Source organism: Chelon labrosus (genome assembly GCF_963514085.1).
Source record: "Chelon labrosus genome assembly, chromosome: 4".
NCBI classification, from domain to species: Eukaryota; Metazoa; Chordata; class Actinopteri; order Mugiliformes; family Mugilidae; genus Chelon; species Chelon labrosus.
Window position 1 is genome coordinate 19,404,372 of NC_140340.1, and position 24,151 is coordinate 19,428,522.

Sequence of the window (24,151 nt, forward strand, 5' to 3'; positions counted from 1 at the left end):
CACATAACCTCCAAATATCAGCATTGAAACAAGTTGCTGCCTGTGGTATTTTGGAAACGGAAGGCCCTCTTTTATGTTGTTGAAGAAAGGAACATTTAATCCAAAGCTCTTTTAGGGACCTTTGGTCAATTCAAATTCAATTTTCCAAAGAATAAGATGTAACAGGGACCCAGGACCGCAGTACAGCTTTACAATGTTACACTGGAAAAGTACTCAACTCTGAAGCCACAGCACACCTTTCAACACTAATGTCAAGTTCAATTCAAATCAGCAGTATGCCCATTGCCCACTCATAACAAACTTTAGTATGCACTACCAGTATTTTAAATTCAGCTGGTAGCCTTTATGTTAGCAACTTGGTTTTAAATAACTGATGGATGGGTGTTGACTCTGCGGGCTCCCTTGTTGGTGAGGTAGTTTGACTAGACAGATGCAACCTCATTAAAAGCTGCGTTATGCTGCCGGGTTGTATCCTAGTATTTATAGTCATCAGAGCAGCCAGGTACAGAGTCCACATGAGGCTGAGCACCCTTGGTCAAAGGCATTCAACAACACTGGTTGCTGTTAGAATGACAGATAAGAAATTCAAACCCTTTAACAATCCTTCTCCTAACCAACCTGTTGACCCTAACCAATCTCCTTGAATTGGTCTGTGGCCCCATCTACCTGCACCAGGCTTCCAGTACACGGATAGCCTTATCTGAAGGATGGCTTTCAACTAAAACTTTCTTTTAAACTTTAAGGCAACTTTCTTCCTAAGTTAGTGTGTTCATTTTTAGATGTAACTCTAAAACTTGATGCACAACAGCCTTGCTATACTTCAATAGATTTCAGCTAAATGTATTTTTTACTGTATATTTTATTTCAAGAAAACCAGATTTGAGAACTTGAAGTTTTCTGATATTTACTTTCCATATCAAGTCCGATAGACTGCCGGGGTCATTCTGAATTCTCACACTGGTGGAACAGTTGGTAAAAGATAACAAGTATAATCTTACTTTATAGTTTAGTGCAAACACACACACACGCACACAATACAGATACTGCTATTGCTATAAAAATATTTCAAAAGATAAACGTAGCACCCGCACACACATGAGCAAAGAGCCATTACTGCACTCCACTCCAGCTACATGTAGATTCCAGGTGCACATAGGGATTCAGGTTGTGTCAGGTATTCTTATAGGCACTGACTTGTCAGGAAATCAGCCTGTTGGCAAGATAACTCCACTTCAAGCTCAATAATTGCATCCTGTCCATAAAATCGAGTTACAATTCCTCCTGCATGACATTTAGTTATTTTTCTCATCTGCACAACCTTCTCGTGAAACCTTTGAAACCTCTGAATGTACGACTCTAACAAGTGTATCGACAAGTATAGCGTGTAACGCTAATTTCCAATTAAAGCTCCTCCAATTAACACATTTTACTTCACTGGATTTTATCGCGAGCATTCGGTATCCATCACCGTTTATCTGCATTTACCTCTGAGCTGAGCCAGAGCTTAAACTCTAATAGCACAATGGTAAGTAGAAACATCAACCTTATCCACAATGACCCCATTGCGTCTGCTACTAACTCCTGCAGCTACTCAACAACTTACAAAGGGAAGAAGCTTTTTCACGGTGTACTGAAACACCTCATTAATTATCACAGCAGGTGGAGGGAGAGAAGTGTGGATTAGAAAGATCCATGCACCTGTTCCGGGGCTTTTGTTGGACAAAATGGTGTGGGTACACAATAACACCTGCATTGGCTATGGGCTGGTATGATAGGGAATTAATTCAGTAAGCCTAAATAACGGGTTTGTTTCCGCAAACATTAACAGACAAGTTAATTTACGGTCATAAAAGAAATATTAAACAGCGGCATTACTTAACTTGGTGCACAGAGCGACGTGTCGAGATGGCTCTAAACGAGGCAGAAATAAAACTTTACTGAGGTGTTACCTCCAGCAAAATATGAAGCATCAGTTTACGTATTCATAGTGATCCCACTGTGACTAAATATCTTTTTTTTTGCCACCTGTCTGCTAGAGGTATAAGAACAGGAATGAATGAATGTTTCATCAAAGACATGAGTGAAATGAATGGCAGATACGTAGCTGCAGGCAGAAAACCAAGTGTTATTTCAGTATCATTATCCCGCAGTTCTGCTCTTGTTCTTTTCTCCTTCCATCACCAGCACATCACGTATAGAATATGGTTATGGAAGCATTGCAGACAGAGTCATAAACGGCCATACAGGGAGTAAACTGTCACAGCAGCTGAGTGACCTCAGCCACCTAAGATTCTTCATAGTGCTGTCCATTGAATATCCTGTTAAGTGACGTGTTCAACACATGTCATCATCATTTTTATACTGATATATACTTAAAGGAGAACAACCATTTTTTTACAACATGGACCTTATTTCTGGCATAAGATACCATCGTTTACTCACCCATATAACTTTGGAGTTATTTGGAGTCCTTCGGAAGATATTCAGCTCCAGTGGAGCGCCGCGTATGTACATATGGTGGGAGTGATCGGGGCACCGAAACGCAGCCTCTCAATAACACATTACCTGCCGCGAAACTCGTTCATTTCACCAGTATTTTGTTATGATACGCTAGTGCTATTCCCCGGTGAGTCTGGAGTTACCTGTTATCTATTCGTGGACGTGCAGCAGTTTGTTCTTTGGCCAGCTGTTCCTCTCCCTCCCTCCGCATCCTCCTTTCAACGAGCTCCTCATCCGTATACTCTGGCTCAAACGGTAAGGACGTCCATCATAAACAAAGTCATCGTCCACAACCTCAGAATCGGAAAAATATTCAGCCATGTTGCAAAAAACTAGCAGTAGCAAATTACAGGTAAACAAGTTGCGCAGGGTGTGCACGGCACTCAGAGATGACATCATTCAGGTCAGAGGTTAGTAGGTCAATCTACAGACCCAGGATGATGATAACAGGTAACTCCGGACTCAACAGAGAATAGCACTAGCGTAACAAAATATTGGTGAAATGAACGAGTTTCGTGGCAGATAATGCGTTATTTAGAGGCTGCAGTTTCGGTGCCCCAGTCACTCCCACTATATGGATATACACGGCACTCCGCTGGAGCTAAATATCTTCCGAAGGACTCCAAATAACACCAAAGTTATATGGGTGAGTAAACAATCGTATTTTAATGGATATGCAGTGTTTTTGATGCAATGGAAACTACAGTAAGATACAAGTCAGTCGTGATAAATTGAAGGCAAATGAGCCGAATGCTTTGGCTTTCATACAACCCTGACAATCACCGTAAACAAGTAAATTTGAGTGCTTTTACCGTATGATTATTTCCAGCTCAAGATCACAACATGTAAGACACCATTTAATTAACGCCCAGAAAATGACATTTGAGATTAAAAAGATCTGAGTGGAGTGCAATTCTGCAAGGTCAAGATCTGACATCTATCTTGCAAAATGTGTATTGAAATAATTCCTGAATGTACGTGACATCTTATAGCAGCCAAATTGGCAAGAGGAGAGAAAAGTGTGACACTGGCCCCTGCCTGGTATGTGGCCCCGACAAAAATAAGCCCCCAGGATCTCTCTGTAAAAACTTAATAAGGACAAATCAATCCATCTCAAAATCGATGCACAATTAAGGAGACTGTCATCACCGCAGGCTTGGTTTTCTTGATTTTTTTGCTACCTATGCATTTTCAAATAAAAATAATAAAAAATCCCACATTTTCTTGTTTGTCAGGCAAAGACAACAGAAAACACATCACTCCTGTCGTCCTGTTCAAATTGGAGAGCAGGCACTGATTAATTTTCTACACGTGATTAGAAATCTGCCAAAATTAAACTGAGTGTGTCTCTCACTGGGATGCATGTCTCCAGTAAATGGTTGCACACCAGAAAGTCAAAATTGGACTTGGGAGGCTTCATGTTTTCCTGCTCATGCAAGGAGCTTCTTTAGTTTTTAATGACTGGTGGGGAGTTGGGGTTTTATTAGGTACTTCTGAAACTCGCTAGGGTCTGTAACGACCAGATACTTTCGTCTTATTGGAGGAATCTGTTTTTAATCTGGTATTTAGTCGTGCTTTGTCACAGTGACTATATTTGAATCTGAAATTTCTTATAAAAAGACAGTACATCTCTTTAACAATCATGCTGGACAAGATGCAAATTATATACGGTCTGTATATCTATAAAACATTCTTTAATCAACTCGCTACCTTGTTAGGTATTACAGTTTGTTGTTCTGGGATCTGGCAAGTAGCACTCACTCTTGGGTAAAAGAGGATTTTTGAGTGTTTCTGGCATTGCAGTTGTATTGTCCTCTCACAAACGGTTACTGCATGGAATAAAGTGATTATCAATCACAGCTCTGTTATAAATCCCCAAATACTCCGTAGTCCGATACGTGGAGACAATTAAACCAGACACAAACCACTTACTTCATTCTGAAATGAATTAGCATAGAAAAAATAGAGATGTGATTCTAAGCAGTAGCCCGTACACAATGCCAAGACAGTGGTGAAATTATGCTGGGATGGCATGAGAAGGGCTCTGCAATTGCCTGTGAATAGACAGTGATGAAAGCACCTGCATTCTGCACACTGCCAAGCTGCCCCCACCTCACCGGCATCTCAGATCCGAAACCTTTTTAAAAAATGTAGCGAACGTGCATCGGTCCATATGCACCTTTATGCTGCCGCAATTAATCACGGGGGCGTCAAAAGGACAAGGCAGCATTTTCCACAGTGACAGAGCGAGTCAATGAGAGAGCAGGAGCAAGCGAAAAGGGTGAAGAAAAAAGGAGAGAGGCAGCGAGAGAGATCCTGGCCGTGACTTAATCAGCTTTCCTTCTTATTATTAACTGTCATTATCTTTCCTCTTTTCAATCAGTGCTTGCTTGTGCTCTGAGGATGTTCTAATAGTGGCACTGGGAAGCTATTATTGATATGTCACCAGCTTGCTTCAGCGGCATCAGATGCTGACAGATCTTGAAACATAATGTGAGACACTTTTAACACATGCAGTCCATTATATTCACTTCTCCCTGAGATGCAGGAGAGGAATTTTTTGGGATGTTGGGTGTCAGAAAGTGGTGAGAAGTAACAGCTTTAGAAAAAGTACGAACTTGAAGACACTGGATTTATGTTATTAAGTAAACTGCATATATGATGATGTGTACATATGGAGGATCTGGTTTATCACTACTGAATATGAAACAAAAATACTTCCTTTAACTAAAAATATGCTGCAACTGAACATAAGACACCTTATTATTTTTGACATCTGCAGGATAAATATTATTAGACGTGCACAAAGAATGCAGTTCATCATACTGCAGCTTTCATGATCATCTTCTCTTTTAACATCCATATTCATATACACATTTTTTTATTCAGTCCTAATTTGACACTTGAAGAACCAATAAAAAAGGGAACATGATCAGCTGGAAGGGAAGAACAATAGGAGCGTTCTAAAACTGGCTTTAATAACAGTGTAACACGACATGCAACAGGAGCACAGCTACTGGAGGAAGTTCAACACTTTCAAATGTCTACACTAAGCCAGAATCAAGTGTCAGACATTACACTGGATGCTGGAAGGACGAAAAAGGATGTTGCATAGCAACAGGGAACATGTTTTTCTTTGAGGAGTGCCAAAGCAAATTTATCAAAACAAAAACAAAGCTTACGTCTCTGTTTATGACAAAAGAAATATTGCACTGAATGCTGGATAAAAGCACTCGAGGTTCTTATGGAAAATGAGATAAAGTCAAGGTTGGGGTGAGCTATGGCACTCACAACAGGGTAAAGTATGGCTGCACACACCATGTTAGCGCCATAAGTCTTATGCAGAGGAGGTTCGGTGAATGTTGTGAGGTCTGACAAGGAGATGCAGTGTTTTCTCTCTCCTCTTTGCCCTCACTCTTTCTAACACACAGCTTTTTTTTTTTTTTTTTTGTTTTGTTAAATCTGTATAAAAATATTAAATAACAACAGGTGAAAATAGGGATAAATAATCTTATTAAGTGGAAAGCCGGTAATAAAAATAACACTTTCAGCATGAACTGTTTGCTTTAATTACTAGAAGGGGCTCTGACTGATCTGCGGCGTAATCAGCAGATCGTGTCTTTTCACCACATTTCTTCATCACTCTCTAACAGTGGCCATATTCTGAGCATTACTTGCCATGAGAGGACCCTGTAAGACCATGTTTAACAGTTTGCAGATGCCAGTGAACATAGAAAGGTGAATGAAATGACTTTAAGATTACCAAATCCAAAGACAATGGATGCAAAAACAATGTGAAAGGGGTTGCTCACAGTGATGTACTCACAGAGAATCACAACCCAAACCTGCAGCCCCACTCAGCTTTATGGAGCTTTAAAACAGACTGCAGCTCTCTGTTTCGTTGTCCGGCCTTCACCTTTACTGTTATGGTTTGCGCTCAGTCTTCTCATAAAATTAATGAATTTTAGTAATTTTAATTGGAAAATACACTGGTGTGATTAAAGACCAAGATACTTTAATGTATGAGATACTGCTTATATTTGGAGGCCTCTGCTAAATGGCGGCTCAATCAGTTGGGTCAGTTTCTTTGTAAGTTTGGAGCCGCTATTGAGACTAGGCTCGGAATGATATGACATTGAAAATAGAGCTGACAACAGCTCATTTTGCAACAAGCCCCCAGGCAGCAGCACCGACAAAGACTAAATGAGTTTCATCAAAAAGCGAAGGGAGCTGTTTGAAGTTGCAGTCACACAAGTGGGCCAAAGCGGCAACACTTGAGCAAATACTTACAAACCCCGTAATGAGGTTTTGTTATGCAGCATGACCATGGACAACAGCATAAATAGCGCCAATGGACACAGTTTAAATGCAATATATGTACTCATTCTTCAACTGTAACATGGTGCTGGCAATATGTGAAGAATGATGCCACAACCGTATGTTATTTTGTAATTGTCTTTTTGGAGCTTTTTAGAAGCTGTATGTTTTGGCTTTGATCATTTTAAAACAACGGCTACTTGGTAAGCCAGGATTGCGAAATCTTCTGGTTCAATTATTAATTTGCTAAAGAACTAAATTGAAATATAACAGACCTTAATCAACCAAGCCTGAAGAATAATCCAAACACACATAAAGCGAGCTCTATTTCCCAAATGACTAAACATATCTCCATGCCAGTTGCAAATTAATAGACGTTTCCTGCTGATAAAAGACCGTGATGAAGACTTCAAATTGGATTAAAGAGAACTTTGCCGTCTAGAGAGACTGTACTTTGAAAATCTGTCCATGAAACCTGTCAGAGACTGTTGGCTGGATTTTGATTCAGTCCAACAGCACAAAGCAACTTTGACCGGCCATGTTCAGTTCAGCTGAACTGAAAGTATTCCCTGCATCGGCTGACTTGACTTATTTCAGCGCAAACACTGTTTACCTGTATGATAGAGGCCTGATATGCAACGCTACAACTAGTTTCTGCCTAGCCAATAGCTTCCACACCCATACCTCCTGCATGACAACGTCACACGGATCTAATTTTAATCTAATCTAATTCCATGCCAGGAGAGCACGAGGAGCATTAAAGGCCCTTCACACTCATGGTACTTGCAGGCAGGTGTTTTCACTTACATAGGCTAATTAAACCTCCTCTCAGGACTGTGTGGGAGCGTACATACGGTTCTTGACTAACATATGACTCTCATTGTCTCACACGTTCGTGCTTTAGAAAAAAAAAAAAAGAAAACAGTGTCTAAAGTTTGGTGACTTTTGCAAACTTCCAACATGCTGTAGCTTCATGCAACTTCAAAGAGAACAACTGAAAAAACCTGTGTGGGTGTGCAGGACTTTGCAATTACTGCTACAGTTATTTAATTACTTATTTTCAGGTTGGTAGTGGTACGTTATAGGCTTAAGAAGTGGTAAGTCCCCAGTTGTGAAGCTGAAGTGGTTCTAAAAGCCACTTTAGAAATAAAATGAAACATGGTATATTATGGATAATACTGGAGTCAGAGGGTACATATTCATGGACAATGCAGTCAACCCCACTGAAATCATTCTGATTAGAGATTCCAGCTGCTGAACTGCACAAGATATATGTGCTTACATTAAAAAAACAAAAAAAACAATCAAAATTTAACTTTATAGAAATGTGCAAAGTGGTCCTGCTCAATTAGGAGCGTCACAGCTTAGAAATACAGAAACAAAAGAAGAACTTTAGAACAATATGGGGCAAAAATGCACAGAAAGAATGAACTATTTCACCCAGTGACAACCAACAGGATAAAGTGCTTACTTGGTTATTAGGTGCTAATATTGGAAGGGATTATCAAAGGTTTACACCACTCCCATTGTGGTGCTAACATGAGGCATGTTGTTCTGATTGGGTGCTCACGATTAGTGGTGAAATATGTAAAAGTAGTCACTGTTACTGCTGCGAACGAGCTAAAGTGATGCGTTTGTTTCACGTTAGTTTCTTTTTGTTTGATACAAGGATCACACCGGTATGGCTGTTAATTACATCCACGCTTGTTTTCCATTTTTCAATATGGTTCTTAGACTTTTCCATACTGCTATGAAATGTGTGTGTTTTCTTGTTTATACGGTATGTTTCTGTGCAACCCTGACATATTCTATGTCATGATGTAGAAAACAGATTGCTCCCTTGCTACTTAAAAATCATTCAGTCATTTTGAGTGATTAAGCTGTAGTGAAATTATTATAAAATGTCTTTGCAAAAAGCAGATTATATTCATTCCAAAGCGTATCAAAATGTTTCAGTTTATCCTACATTAAATATTTATTTCTGCAATTGTCCTAATACAATGGTGATTTGAGCAACCACCAAGTCTTTTGTGTTTTATCTCAAGTCACAGCTTTAATCATTTGCTTGCTGCGTTGCTGACAAAGCTAATTATCAGCCGTATGACCTAGCCAGTGACACAGAGACAGTGTGGGCTTACTGACCAGCTGAAACCTTTCAAATCTCTTTTTCTCCATTATACGTTGAAAAAAGGATCCAGCTGTGCTGGGCTTTAATGGCTTAAGGCTCCCAGCGAAATCACAACAGGGGAGAATCTCACTCATCACACCATCAACCAGGAAGTACCTGAGAGACGGAAATCATATTCACCTTGTATTCACCTCTCACTGCGCTCATAATTGCTGGAGATAGGTGCGCTCAGGGTCTGGAGTCCATTACCATACGCTCATGGACGATGATTAATGGCCCGGTGGGAACTAACAGCAAGCAATTGCTCTCAAACAGCGTCCGCAAGCTCATATGCCACCAAACATCTGAGCAAATGCTTTGGATATTTGCAAGACCTTGTCTTACACTTCAAAAAGTTGTGCAAGTGTGTACTGCGTCCAGACTCCCGAGTCTAAATGCGTGTGGTTGAGGGTGCACAGTGATAATTCTTTGAACAACCATTGCTATCAAGTCACTGTGATTAGATTAATTACCTTGAATGTGACCATCAATAACACTAATGTGTCTGTTTCCTAAATCTGATCTATACTTTTAATGACTACATTGTAGAACAAGGTTTCATAAAGGAAACTGCAACATTTGGTGACAGCTCCTTTAAATTACAGCAAAGAAAGATGCTCTGAACTTTTAATTGATTTCTTTTCATTCACCTGCTAAATATTATTTATTTCCTGTGATATTAAGGTTTAGTAATAGAGGATTTCTATCGGAGGCCTTGAGATCAAAACTTTTGAATTTCTGCTTAAAGAGTCTTTTTACTGATATGTAAAAAGCATTTATAACGCCAAGTGGTTTGGGCACATTAATTTATTCATCAATTAAAAAAAAGAAACTCAGTTTCTTCTTATGTTGTAAACAACTGAGATTAGTGAGCTGTAAAGGCAGGTCTCCAAGCAGCATGGTGTGTTGATGTTCAGCAGCAACTCACCGATGGGGCTGGTTTCCCTCCCTTTGCAGTGCAGACAAGAGTGAAATTCTGGGCTTGGTAACGACTGAAAGGGGCCGGAGTGTTCTCTGCCACCACTGATATGTTGTTTGGAGGTGCTGTGGAGAAGAGGGGGAAAGCTTTGTGAAACAACATCCAAGTACATTCAATAGACCCAAAATGCAACCTCAGACATTCCCAAACTGTTAGAAATGACTCGCTTTCACGCTTTCAGAGCGTTTCAGGAGTTATTTGTGATGAAATGTCATCTTGGGTGCATATGTGTAGGTGGAAACGGCACCGGCAACACCGACAGTAACTGAGAGCAGAGAAAGAGCAACGCTGTTCTGCCCAGATGTTTAAAATAAAACTGACTGAACAAAAATCTACAGACCTGCTTTATCCATCTACCGTATCTATTTTCAAAAGAAAGACAAAACCTGCTGAGAGAATCTCCACTTAAAATGGTAACTGAATGGCTGGGACAGTATGTTCAAAACTCCCCAAGGGCTCATGTGAGGCGGATGAGGCTGATAAGGTAGAAAATCTCATACATATCATATCACTAACCTTCAGTCTGAAATTCTCTTGGGATCCCAGCAAGTGTGTCACGGTGGTGTTAAGGGAAAACATGCGAGCAAGACTTCACAGTTATATAAAGGAGGACAGGGAGGAGAAAGGGGTAATGAATGGAAATCTCTCACATCCCCCAGAAAATCAGCTGTTCAACATACAGTGCTCCGGTCCTTGTACGGTGACTTAAACATGAATGTGAGGGCTTCATATTGTGGTGGATTAAAGGACATATCAGCGAGCAAGTTTTATCTGAAGGCGCTGCAGCAGATGGTTGCCAGCTACACAAGGACCAGTTGAATTTCGATGAGGACACAAAAATAGCTGAGGAGTTTTTCATGTTTTCTCTATGCCAACATGTCTGTTCTGAGGCTCTCCGTGCACCGTCGTGCGTAGGCATTTAACAGTTGCTTGGCACGCTAATTCCTTTCAGGTTCGGCAGAACAAGAAACATTATAAAATCTGTCAAGCGCGAGGGGACAAAGGAATCTCTTCCGGAGTTGCAGTTTCTAAATCCATGCTTTAAGGCAACGAGGAAGGCCATGCTGGGAGCGGTTCCTTTTTCATGTGTGTAAATCTATCAAGTGGTTTTAAACAGACATGCCACAGCAATTAATTGATTAAAAGCAGGTGGGGCTTGGTGGGGGTTTAGCGTCTGGCCTGGGTGCCTCAGTGTTTCCACACCTCTTAATTGCTTACTGATGGAATTCATATGGTTGTAAATTAACCTGAGAACACTCCATTAGCTTACTGACAAGCCTGTCTCAACCTGGCGTATGATAAGCTGTCGGAGGCGTCCGCTGCAGACCAGTCGCGCCAAAGCACTCAGCGCGGGAGCAGTGTGTGTCAAGTGCATCGGGTACAGTGAAGTTGTGCCGATACGCAGAGCGTAATTAAACAGCTGCAAAATGTAAATAAATAAATACTGACTTCTCAATTTCACAAAACGGCTCCCTTTTCACTTTTGTAGAGGCCAGAAAAGATAATCCTATCTGCAAATTTCTTCCCTGCGAGGTGATAGTAATGCTGCCGCGCGATGCAGTTAAATGTTATGATTCATTTTTACAATATTGCAGCTGTAAACGCAAAAAGAGACCAAGAGTTTTGTAGCTGTCTGTGGAGTGTGTATTAACTTATAAAAAAACATTTATTTTTGACAACGGTAATCTCACAAAAAAATAAAATAAATGATGTTGTTAGATTTAGAATAAGTGCTGTTAAATTGCAAGTTTCCACTCCACTGATAAGTATTCATAATCCCCTGATGAGTACTTCTCCAAATGAGTAGTAACAAGATGTTTTGTTTAGTCAGAACAAAATCTTTAACACCACCTTGTAAATGGTGGGATAAATAATTCCTCACTTCAGTCAAGTTCATTCATGAGAGCTGCGCATTGATTATGATGCTCTATTGTTTTCTGCCCTGTGGGTGGTGGGGACACCTAATGGGAGTCAAAGTCTAGGACGGCAATAAGCCTTGGTGAAATATTTGACATGATTAAAGCCGAGACCTACTGCGCGCAGCACAGTATTTGCAAACACAACAACCCTGTACAGGATTAAGATGGTTGTCTGTGATGATGGAGTCTCTGAGCCTATCATACCTCATTTAATTGCGGTTCTCTCCTCTCCCACTTTTAAAAGGATGAGCTAAAACCTCCCTCTACTTGTGATGGAATTCTTTGTTTTAGCCGAGATCTGCATACCGCCCGTTTCGGGAAAAAACAACACATAAATAATTCAATTTCTCTCTCGACAAGGTTACCATCTAACAGCGCAGCAGTTGAAGCTGATATAGAAAATTGGGAGAGAATAAAAACCTATGAATTGAAACGCAACAGTCAAGTTTTCTAAACAATATGAAGTCGTGAGGAAAAAAATAAACTGTAGAAAAAAGTAAGAAATGTCAATATCTTTGACATTCTTCTCGAGGTTATTCTTAAAAGACTCAAAAAAAATAAAAAAAATAAATCAGGCACAGATATAAAAATTCCAGCGTCTGCTCAGAACTCTCCTTCTCCAATACATGATGAAAACTGCACGCAGTGTAGAGGTAAGAGTATTTCTGCCCTGTATGGCTGGAATTCAGATTTATTTATTTTTTTCCCAATCAGAACTGACTGAAATCTTTCTGGAAATGTACTGTATACTTTAGTTTTGAGAATAAATTCAATCATGCATCATGTTTATTCAGCAGTCCAATTATTTATTGATATTCATGTTTGCGCTTTAAGGATGATGCCTTACTCTTTTCATATGAAGCATTTCCTCCAGCCTCCAGTGGGCTCATAGGTTTCTTTCAAAGGTTGTTGTAAGACTTTCTGAAACTTTCTCAAGCCTTGCCATTACACTTGCCAATAGCACAATTAGGCCTGAAACACATCTGACTAGTCTGCGAAACATAAACTGTTTGCTGTCTTCCATTATACAAATCTGAAATTCATGAGAATGTGAGGTCCAGAGCCCAGCGACCTATTCGTTCTTTCTGCAAATCGGCACTTGCACACCACTGCATTAAAAGCAGCCTTTAATTCCTTTTGTCCCTGGCAGTGCTACTATTCTAGTCACATCAATAATGATCTCCCCCTCCATTTCTCGTTTAACACCTCCTTTTTGTTCTATATCCTCAAGCACCATTACTCTGCTATCTTTCCAGACGCACGAAGAGAAAAGAAAGGGAAGGGGAAAAAAAACTTTGTAAATGGGATTGGTGAATGGCAAATGTGCAAAGCAGGAGCATCCTGCACATTTGGTCCTAAGAGACTGCTTTCCCTGGAGACAGCTGGACCCACAAGAAACACTCCCAATATCCCCTTGTGCTAAACACCCCGGTCATGGGTCTACATTTCTACATTATTTATGGTGGTGTGTGTATAGGAGGATGATTGCAAAAAAAAATAAAAATTAAATGTGCCAAGGTCATCCTTGGCTTTCACTGACAGTAATTCAGTGATAAGTGTTTGATGAAGCTGTGCTATTTTACTTTGGGCCCAGATGTTCCAAAGTAATCACTATGAATTTTGAATGGTTTCAAGAAGCTAGATTGAACTTCTATGTGTGATCTTGTCACAGCCACTGGATAATTACTTTCTTGACAAATAGTCTCTCAGCTGAAAGAAACACGTTCACAAGAAGTGAACTTGTGGAAGTTTCCACTGGCTCTAACATAGTGAAAGTAAGAGCATTTCCACACGTACAATGCGAAGGGAACTTAAAGGATTGGGACTGAACAGCTGTGCGAGTCCAGACCTTAACCCCACTGAGAATCTGTGGGACGTGCTGGAGAAGGCTTTGCACAGTGGTCACACTCTCCCATGTTAAATACAAGATCTCTGAGAAAAATGAATGCAATGCTGGATGGAAATAAATCTTGTGACATTGTAGAAGCTTATCAAAACAATGCCACAGCGAATGTGTGCTGTAATCAAAGCTAAAGGTGGTCCATCCAAATATTAGTGCGTGTGACCTGTTTTTTTGGTGGTGACTTTGTTTTTGGCTATCCGTATCCCAAAATTAAACATTTAGTCAATTTTAATGGCAATCAAAGATGGAACATTAGTGTGATCATTTAGGCAGTGTTTTCACTTTTAGACAGCTTACCTGGTTTAGCTGCTGTTTCTTGTTTACCCCACATTAGTCTTTATGCACGACTTGAATCTCCAAACACATAGTTCCATCAGCGTTCGTAAGAACGGCGATATATTTGGATTTCTTTTTTAAAATTAAAAACATACTTTGATGCTGCCATGGCAGCTGGAGCCAGTGTCAACATGTTCTCCCCATTCTGGATGCATAGTTGTATATATCAAACCACACTGAAAGAGGGCCTTGAGGTGACACAGTGTCATAACTATGCAAAACTGTTTCCTGGCTGGATTTGTTGTGCTTTAGAGTTGAAATTGGAAGTAATAGAGCAGACGGAAAGCAACACTAGTGGACCCTAAAGAGCATCTAAAGAAATACATTTTCCCCTATGAGAAAAAAACGTCTTGATAACACCTGAAGAAGGAGCACAAACACCGTGCGTTACTGTAATGTAGCGCCATTTCCAAGATTTTGTCTCTTGCTTCTCACAGAATGATATTTTTTTAACTCTTTTGAGAGAATTTCTTTTTTTTTTCTTATTGAATTTCTCTCCACATTGTGTCAAAGGGCCAGAAAAACTCAGGTAACCACACCTGCACGTGGTTCTACTGGACACCTGTCCAGTCTTCTGCTCCTCCTAGATCATCTGAACATCATTAATAATAATAATATGTCTTTCAGCAGAAACATGGCACATCCAACTCACAGAAACAACATAAACCCGCTGGAAAGAGCAGAAAAAAGAGACGCTCCAGACGTCGCCCGAGAATCTTTTCATCAAAACTTAAAATGTTAATGCAAGCTACAACAGGTGCTTACAGTTAGTACATCCCATGGAAGCTGTTAGCTTTATTGACATACAGTATTTAGACAAGAAAACCTTTGATGCCATTTTCATTTTCAAGATATTTGAGGATTTTCTTGCTTTTAAATCACTCAACATTTCAATGGGATTCAGATGTGTGTTTTGACTATTCGGTTCCATAATCTGCCCTTTCTTCTATCTGAGCCGTTCCTTGGAGAATTTGCTTATGTGAGTAGGATCATTGCTCTATTTAAAAGTCCACGACGACCAGCTCCAGTCACACTGTTCCAAGATTCCCAATCTTTGGCTATGTGTTCAGTGGCAAAATGTAGTTTGTTCTTCTTGGACACCAAAGGCTTTTTCTATTCAGGTCAAACGTGCGCAGTTTGTAGATCGTAAACAGATGCACTGTGACACCAACAGCTGCAAGAGCTACCTGCAGATCCTGTTAGAAATGTGGAACAAAAATTTCTAACAACAAACAAAAACGGAACAAAAGCGGTCACCTTCATTAATATGCACTGCTTCAAAGACGATCAAATGTTTCCTTCATCCATCCATCCAATATATATGATCGCTCTAGATTGCTGGAGCCTATCCCAGCTATCATTAACCCGAGACACGGGGTACACCCTGGACAGGACAAGACAAAGATTCACAGTCACATGTATATCTAGGGCCAATTAGGAAGGAAGCTGTCGGTGTGAACCCCTGCACCATTGGGCCACCTGGTTCCCTTTTCAAATACTTCAAAAGTCTACATTTCTATTTGATGCACCTTGTCTTTCTCATGGATATTTAACTAGAACATAAATCACCACTGCATCTTGTGTCACCCTGTGTTTCTGGCATTAAAGTGATCTTTTTATTTTTATTTTCATAAATTTAAGTGATTCGGTTGTCTACGTGGCTTTCCGGGTATTCATCTACATTTAGTACCATTCAATTAAGTATAACCAAACCCCTTTCAGACGGACGCTTTCAGAATAAGGCTGCATATTACTTATCTACTCCTAAATGCAATTTGTAATTGGTCCCAAACACAAAAGCACGAGTGAGAGGTTAAACACTAAGTGTGGGACTAGAAATGCCCCAGCCACATTATTGCAAATTAACCGAATGGAAATTCAGGATGTCAATTTAATTGACTCTTTCACCTAAAATCAATCCCCATGGAGTCCGAAATGGAAGTTAATTGGTGCATCCCTGAGCTAGTTTTATGATCTAAACTTTACTTGACTCGTGGACATGATTTGATTTTGGCATCCAAAATATCCAAACTAAATTTACACTGCCTGCTCTTGGCAAAGCACAACCCACATGCCCCATCGCTGCGCTAAGGCTAAGATGGCTCCTAGCAGGGATGTGTATGCAAATCAATGCTTGTGTACAGACACACATACACACACGTGAAATTCTCTCATACACGTGGGCGTAGTTGTGAAAGGGCGACACGAACACATTTAAAACCGAGTTAAGCTGAGTCAAATATGAAATATGATATGATATATTCCTTATATTGAGAAGTCACACAGTTGGATGAGCCACTGTATGATTGTGTCAGTGGGAGAGATAGAAGTCAGCCTGAAAAACAATAAAAGTTAAGACTTCTCAAGGGGGTGGGGGTGGGGGGGCGTTGAAATGATCACTGGTACAAGTTCCCTGTATCCAAGCCTGCTTCATTTATTTCCCAGCATGAGGAGCACCGAGAGATATAAGACGCTGAATTGCTTTTTTTTTTTTTAAATCACTTTTACTATTGTGCTTTTAACATTTGCATTTACGCCCCTCCCTGTTAATTTGCACGGGTTATTACTGTGCTGTCAGGTCATATCGGATCCTCCTTCCCCAGCCAACCAGCCAGAGTGTGGCTGGTTGTGAAGAGAGGCCCTGGTGGCTGTCAGGAAGAGGAAGAGGATGACACACGAAGACAAAAGCTTGTGTCACACTGAACAAGTTCCCCGGTTCTGAAACCCATTAATCATAGTGATGTTGTTGAAAATGCAGTACGCACATACAGCATCCTATATGTCTCTGTGCTTTGACTGCTCTCTGTGTTTCGGAGAGTGAGAAATAGGCTTGTCCGTGGAAATGCGGTTCAATTAACGCATTACTAAGAGATGACAGCTGTCCGTCCCTCATGTAGCACACTCTCAAGTGGACGCCGAAATGTCGTCCAGCTTTGAGAGGAATGCAGACATACATCTAATACGGTGTACAGTGCTTCTGTGAGTCACCCACATGACAAAAAAAAACACCTCAAAGCTTCACATAGTCTTCAATGGGGGAAAAAAAAGTCACAAAATACAGTATATTCAACCATAAACGAATGATTTGGGACATTTATCTTGCTCATGTCCCATATGATTGGAACTATGATATGTCATGGGTGTATGTGGCTTTCCCCAGCCTCTCCCCAGGCTGCTGCTCTCTGAGGGTAAATCAGGCTTGGACTCGCAGCATTTTGATTATAATGAGGACAAGGGGGACAGACGAGAGGATTTTGCCAGCGCAGTTTGAAGGCTTGGTTAAGAGAGGACAAAAGGGAAAGCTTTATTTTTTTGTCTCCCAAATAGCAGACAGTGACAGATGGGACTTACCCTGTTCCCTGCCCAGCATCAATTATGCTGTGCCTGGCACCCTCATCCCTAAAGTCCATTTTTTTTGCTTAAGGGCAGAGGTTTAGGTTGGCAATCTGTTACAATTTGGCCCCTTTACCTCTGGCCTGCTCCAGCGTCACCCATCCAACTTTAAGCTGCGTTGTAATTCACAAGGGACTGACATGAATTCACCTGTAAGATCCACAGGGCCTTGGGCGTCTTAGAGAAATGTCTTGATGAGTGTGGCTGTGAGGCCTAGTCCTGATGTTTTTATTTATTTATTTATTACTACACCTAATTTACAGAGCAAGGGGGTAAAATGAGACTGTAAAGTTATATGAGACCAAAGGGAGTCACTCGAGGTAGTGAGGCATCAATCATTCAATTCCCATCCCCAGACCATATGAACAATCCCCAAAGAAGTCTTTGAGAAAATCTACATCAAATGCCTCCAGCCAGACGGCCACAAGCTTCACAAATGTCGATAAAGTATACACAGCATTCAGGGACAGGGAGGAGGATTCATATTTCAAGCTGACACATAACGGTTGTTGATGGGGCCATTATGACCAAGACAAATGGTGTGACCATGCGTCAACAGTTTCTTTTTTTAAAATGGGCAAGAAACCCAACACAATGACTTTCATTACCTTGACACGTTTTACTTTTTCTGGGTACTGGATTGAAATGATATTGAGCAAAGGGCTGTCTATTATCCTGACTTTGATTCACTTGATAGTGAAATATATTAGAGTAGGGGCCTACTATATAATCATCGACCCTTTGTAAAATAATAAGATAATACGTTTCTAAGCATCTCACAATCTGATCTGATACGCAACACAAAAGCAATACATTTTCCAGCTCTTCTAGCTGGTGAAAAAAAAAAAAAAAGATACAAAACAATATGTATAACAGTGCAATCCAACCTTTTATTTAAAACCCATCAAGCTCACAGAGCTCAATGAAGCCGGATAATCATATTAAAATAATATCATGATCACAGTGCCGTTAATTTATGTTATTACTGCTGGTAGACACTGATGGTGGCTCATGTGTGAAGCTTTCTTTTCAGCCTAACTTTTTACCAAATAAAAAAAAAAGAGCCGCAAAATCATACAGAGTGAAGATTTCACCTTTTCTAATGTTACGAGGAGACTTCACTTTGAGCGTTAATCTGTGAATCTAAAGTGTAAAAATCTCAGTGGGGAGCCCCAATTATTCATTTCGGCTTGAATGCCTGACTCTCACTTTCTCAAACACCGAATTTTCAAGTACACGGGCACTTTTTGGAAGTTATGTGTGTTTATTTATGTCTTAAAAGAAGAGAGGACATTTGGTAAACTACACTGTTGTGGTCAATTTGAGATGTACCAACAACATATTTAAGTGCTGTCTTCGGGCAGTGTGTGTGTGTGTGTGAAAGTGTTTTACATTAAAGCTCTAAATGCAGCCACTTACCATCACATGACATTGTAAGAACTGTGCCCCCAGCTGTCACTTGGTAGAAGGCCACATTTTTATGTATCTGTGCACATGTGCATAAGACGTCAACTGCCCTTAATCATATGTTTGTGCAAATTAAACTGATAAAAAGGAAAATAAAAACATGGCTGTTATGTTAAACTCTCCATGTGCCCATGTGATGTATTGAGTAACCGACGGTGATAAGCAATTATGCGTGGTTCATACCATAGACTGTGGTTCATACCATAGACGCCTCTCCACGTTCTCCCATTGGTTAAACAGACACTTGAACGTGCATCGGCATTCTGTTAACTACCTAAAATGACAGAAACTATCCTGGACAAAAAAATTATTGGACGTGTATTTTATTGTAGTTTGACCCAAGTCTCATCTACTAACATGGAGGAGGCGCAGCTTACGGTCTATACTGCAACCAGCCACCAGGGGGAGCTGTATGTGCAAGCTGTCATGGCGTCCACTTTTCCTGCAATCTGTGGTTCATTCATGAGAAAACATCCATAGGTATACACAAGCTGCCATTACAGACATTTATAGATATTAAAGTGATTTTGAAATGAAACTGGAGTAGTTTAACTATGATTTAAAGTTAAAGGTAAGAACCTGAGGACATCTGATCAGTCAGTCCAGAGCTAGAGGCTATCAATCAAGCCAGGCACATCCACAAACATACAGCCTGTCTATTAAACTTTGGGATTACTTTCAAATGGGCAAAGCACACAAATCACAAGAAGTGAATTTAGTGTCTGGCACCACTGTGGAAAACAATTTCTGACTTAGTATTTCAAGAGAGATGTTGATTTTTGAATGTTGGAGCAAACACCTAGTGACTCTTTATGTTTTGGCACTTCAGCTTCATTTTTCAGTCCCAGCTGCTACATCCATCAATTATATACAGTCTATGATGCGTGTCACGCGTCTTTGATATCCTGACTTTGGGGGCCATGCGTACAGTTGGGCAGTTTCATTTAACTGCTGGCAAATTATCCCATACTTATTTAAACGAAAAAAATCTTCAGTCTAAGTAACTGATTTTCAGACATGGTATTGTCACATCTAAAATCCTCCCACTCTCACAGCATGTTTTAAATATCTATTCATCAACACGGCTGCAAACCTGTGTCAGCAAGTGGTTAACAGTGAGTCCCTCCTCCAAAGAAATCTGATGAAGAAAGAAAAATGCAAAGCAGCTACCAAGAGCAGTGTGCTCTCCATAGTGTCAGTTCATTCCTTAGGGACATGGGCAGGAGGGAACGTTTGAAGTGCCTAACTTCACACATTAAAGGGATAAAAAGGTTCATCAAGTGTGAATAATGTCCCCTGTGTTGCATTTGACTGATGGTGAGTAATCCACTGTGAAAAAAATGGGAACATATAGCTGTTGGTGTGTTTGAACAATGGTCATTAAAGTGTTCAGCACGCTAAACCTCTTAAAGGAGCTGGACAGTTTTTGCACAGTGAAAAGAGATGCTAAATTTAGAGTGCTTCAGAAGAAAAGCATGTATTGAGCAATGCAGTCATCTTGTGATAGTTGAGTTATTCATAAGCGCAAAAATGTGTTACATTATGCATACTACCTGTTGACCTTTACAACGGGAAGAATGTTTCTCGGTGATTCGTCTTCCAACTGCGGCTAAATTGCGGAATTATCCTTGATTAAAATCAGACATAGCTTTCGTTTTATTTCTTAAGAGTCAGAGTCTGTGTTTTTTTTTTCTACTACATTCCTCCATAAAATAATGAAATAAAATAAAAAAGTACTGTGAATACCAGATTGATGTCTTGAAGGTTTAAAGTACCTAAGACCCTTTTATATAATTTAACTTGGACTCAATAAAGGAATACAATTTTCTGCTGAAGTTAGAACAGCTTGAGATTTGGTTTTTGCTGTTTTATCTTTGGTCTTCCTAAAGTGTACAGTTGGCAGGGCCTGGGTACAGCAATAAGCTTTGGTCAACCACTTAAGAGTTACTTTTAAATGTAAAGATTTTCATTAAAAAGTGACATCAGGTGTGAAGTTATTTTCTCGTTTTACCCATTTTTAATAAGACACACCCAACCTGTTCCCAGTTTAACTGCTCCATAGGTAATTTAACTTTAGATTAATTAAGCTGTAGTATTTTTAACTGCTTTGGATAATTAGAAATTTGTCAGAACAAAGTGGTGTCACACAATATACCCAAGAAAACTTTTACAGTCAGATCATTTTTGACACATTCTTATTGTAGTTTAAACCGTTTTGTCTTCAGAATTATAAATTTATAAGTTAAAGGTAGATGGCAATAGCAAGCATAAAGGCACCATACTGTTATTTGGATTGCATATGGATGGATTTAAGACATTCATCGAAAGCGGCCTATGCCTGTACTTGGTACTTGTACCTGTAATTCCTTCAGCTTCATTACTGCATCTATTGATATTTACCGTGTGGAACAAGTCAGCCCCATCCACGCATCCGCACTCAGCCTCCTCAAAAAAAAACAAAACAAAAAAGAAGACAAAATCCACAAACCAAAGTTGATTTAATTTCTCAAAGGACTGAGACAAGCCTGCTGATCCTAGCACTTCCCTCTGCTTTATCTTGTCATACAAGTGTTTTGTTTAACTTATCTTTTTGTTTGTTTGTCTGCTTCGGAGGCAATTACGTGAAGCACTACAACGATTTAAATCAGCAGCTCAGGATAAATACATCCTATTTGCACTGTATTATACTCTGGGAAGTTTGATGAAAATGAGTTTTTAGAACATTTAAGACACGTTCGTGTAACTGGTTTAAATCCAGTTTTCTCTGTTTGCATTCATTTCATACCTGATATTATATGGTAGTCTTAAACTTGATGCTCTCGCTGCAGTTATCAAAATGTCGAATTTGTAGGAAATAAATGAAAGAATGATTGACTAAGTTAATTAATTAATTAATTCAATAACTAATGAGAGAATAAATATAGGTGTATACAAATCAGAAGCCATAAGAGCTCAGCATTTCTTTTTTTATTTTATTTTTTTACATTCAATACAAATGTAAATCCACCATTAGCATTGAAATGACATTTGATCACTCCATGGTGACATCTCCAATTCCTAAATATTCATGGATGCATTTCCTCCAAATTTGGCCAAAGAAAAAATTTGATTTATGTAGGGTCTGAAAACAGCTTCCAATTTCAAAATAAATTGGACTCTGATGGTGAAGCAGCTCTTTTCAAACTAGAAATGATGACTAACATCCCGGTGATCGTGGCATCACTCTGTGCCATTACGAAGCCCTGTTTTCAACTTCCCACCTCTAACGTTTTGATCAATAATTCAGTGCACTATGCGAGAGGTGATTGATATGTTTACGGCCTTAGGTAGATGAGTCAATTTTCTTGAAAACTTAACCCTTATTTTCCAATGAAGTCCGTTCCTGCATTTTCACACTTGGCTGAGTGGTCGAAGAGCCTGGCCTAGTGATGCTACCATGTAATAAGATGACTCCATGAAGGCCAATGTTGTCCATTTTTAGACAGTGCTGCAATTTGCCAAAACATAAATATCACAAATGTGACTAACGTTCTGCAGGATCACTCAAAATATTGAACTTTGACGAGAGCCACGTGACTCATCTCTTCCTCTTAGTCATCCCTTATAAAGTTTCTAAAAAAAACACGCAGTGTGGAGTGTGTACACCAAAACACTTTCTGGCAACTTTTACTATATTGGTGAATTCCCCACCCATACTTCTCAACTGGTCTGTTTTGACAATTGAATCTTTAAACATGGCAGTTCAGTGAATTTGTCATAACATCCCAAGGACAGCTAATATTGTCAGATAGCTGCAGCCAAAAAAATCAATTTTCTACTTCAGCTATTTCACACTCAGCAGATTGGCAAACACTCTCAATTAAATCTAAAGCTTTTGCTCCAAGACATGGTGGGTTTTGTTTCAAAAAAAGACTTTGATTTCTATTCCATGGCTGATGATAGTTATTGAAATGACCAGTACTGAAACACTGAAAGGCTGAGAAAAGTGGCAATGACAAAATAAAAGACTACGTTAAGAGCTGAGTTGAGCCTTGTTATCTGCTCTCCATAACAATAGTACAATTCTATGTAATATTCCATTCAGCCAGCTACTATGCAGTAAAACCAAAGAAAAATGAGGAAGGAAATTGGATGGACTATAAAGTCATGGTCTGCAGTTCAATTTATGTGTTGTGGCCCTAGTTAAAGGCAGGTTAAGCAATTGTGCTATGGTGTACTACACCTGTCGCTTCACATTCTTTGTATAATGATCCAGTTCCCAGTTTTCCCGGACGGTGCGAGACTTCTCTGGCGTTCCTCTCAGTATGAGAATCATGGAGATAGAAAAAGACTAGGGCGGACCTCATTGCGGGTGCACACTGCATTCAAGGGTCATGAATTTGCAATTTCATGCCTTCCTATTAACTGCACATGGAGTGCGCCACTTCATCACAGCTTCCTGCTGCCCGAGGTCTTGATTAAAGTTTTCCTGGAGTACCTCACCATTTTCCCATACAGCATGCCATAATTAGGATGACCAGATTGCTCTGAGTCACCCTGGAATTTGTTCTGATTCAGCCTGGAGTTTGCTCTACGTATATGAGAGTTGGGATGTATTTTCTGTGAATAAAAGTATGTTGGTGCATGTCTGTCAGTTCACATCTATGATTTCTGTACAAACATCGCACTCAAAATTCTGAATAAAACAGAATGACAATCCAACATTGAAACAGCCGGCGTGGACAATGTTTCTGACCTGCAATATCTGGATATACACTGCATTGCATTAATTTTTCACCAAAATCTTGTATTGATGATGGGAGAGTCTAACCACTGCACAAAGCCTTCTCCAACACATTCAAAAGATTCTTAAGGTCTGGACTCTGTGGTGGCCAATCCATGTGTGAACATGACGTCTCATGTTCCCCGAACCACTCTTTCACAATTTCCATTGATGGAATAACCTGGTCATTCAGTATATTCAGGTAGTCAGCTGACCTCATTCTTTGGGCACATAATGTAGCTGAACCTAGACCTGACCAACAGCAGCAACCCCAGATCATAGCACTGCCCCCACAGGCTTGTACAGTAGGCACTAGGCATGATGGGTGCATCACTTCATCTGCCTCTCTTCTTACCCTGATGCCCCCATCACTCTGGAACAGGGTAAATCTGCACTCATCAGACCACAT

The 24,151-nt window shown here is 40.0% G+C and overlaps 1 protein-coding gene across 2 annotated transcripts in view; it reads right to left on the bottom strand.

Annotated features, from left to right (window-relative positions):
- Positions 1–24,151, bottom strand: part of igsf21a (immunoglobin superfamily, member 21a) — a gene marked incomplete at its 5' end in the record, with an annotated part of 178,488 nt that overhangs the window by 17,692 nt on the left and 136,645 nt on the right. For both annotated transcript variants that reach the window (XM_084542119.1, XM_084542118.1), the window contains one exon: positions 9,912–10,027. In XM_084542119.1, coding sequence (XP_084398245.1) covers positions 9,912–10,027 — 116 coding nt within the window. The remainder of the gene's footprint in view (positions 1–9,911; positions 10,028–24,151) is intronic.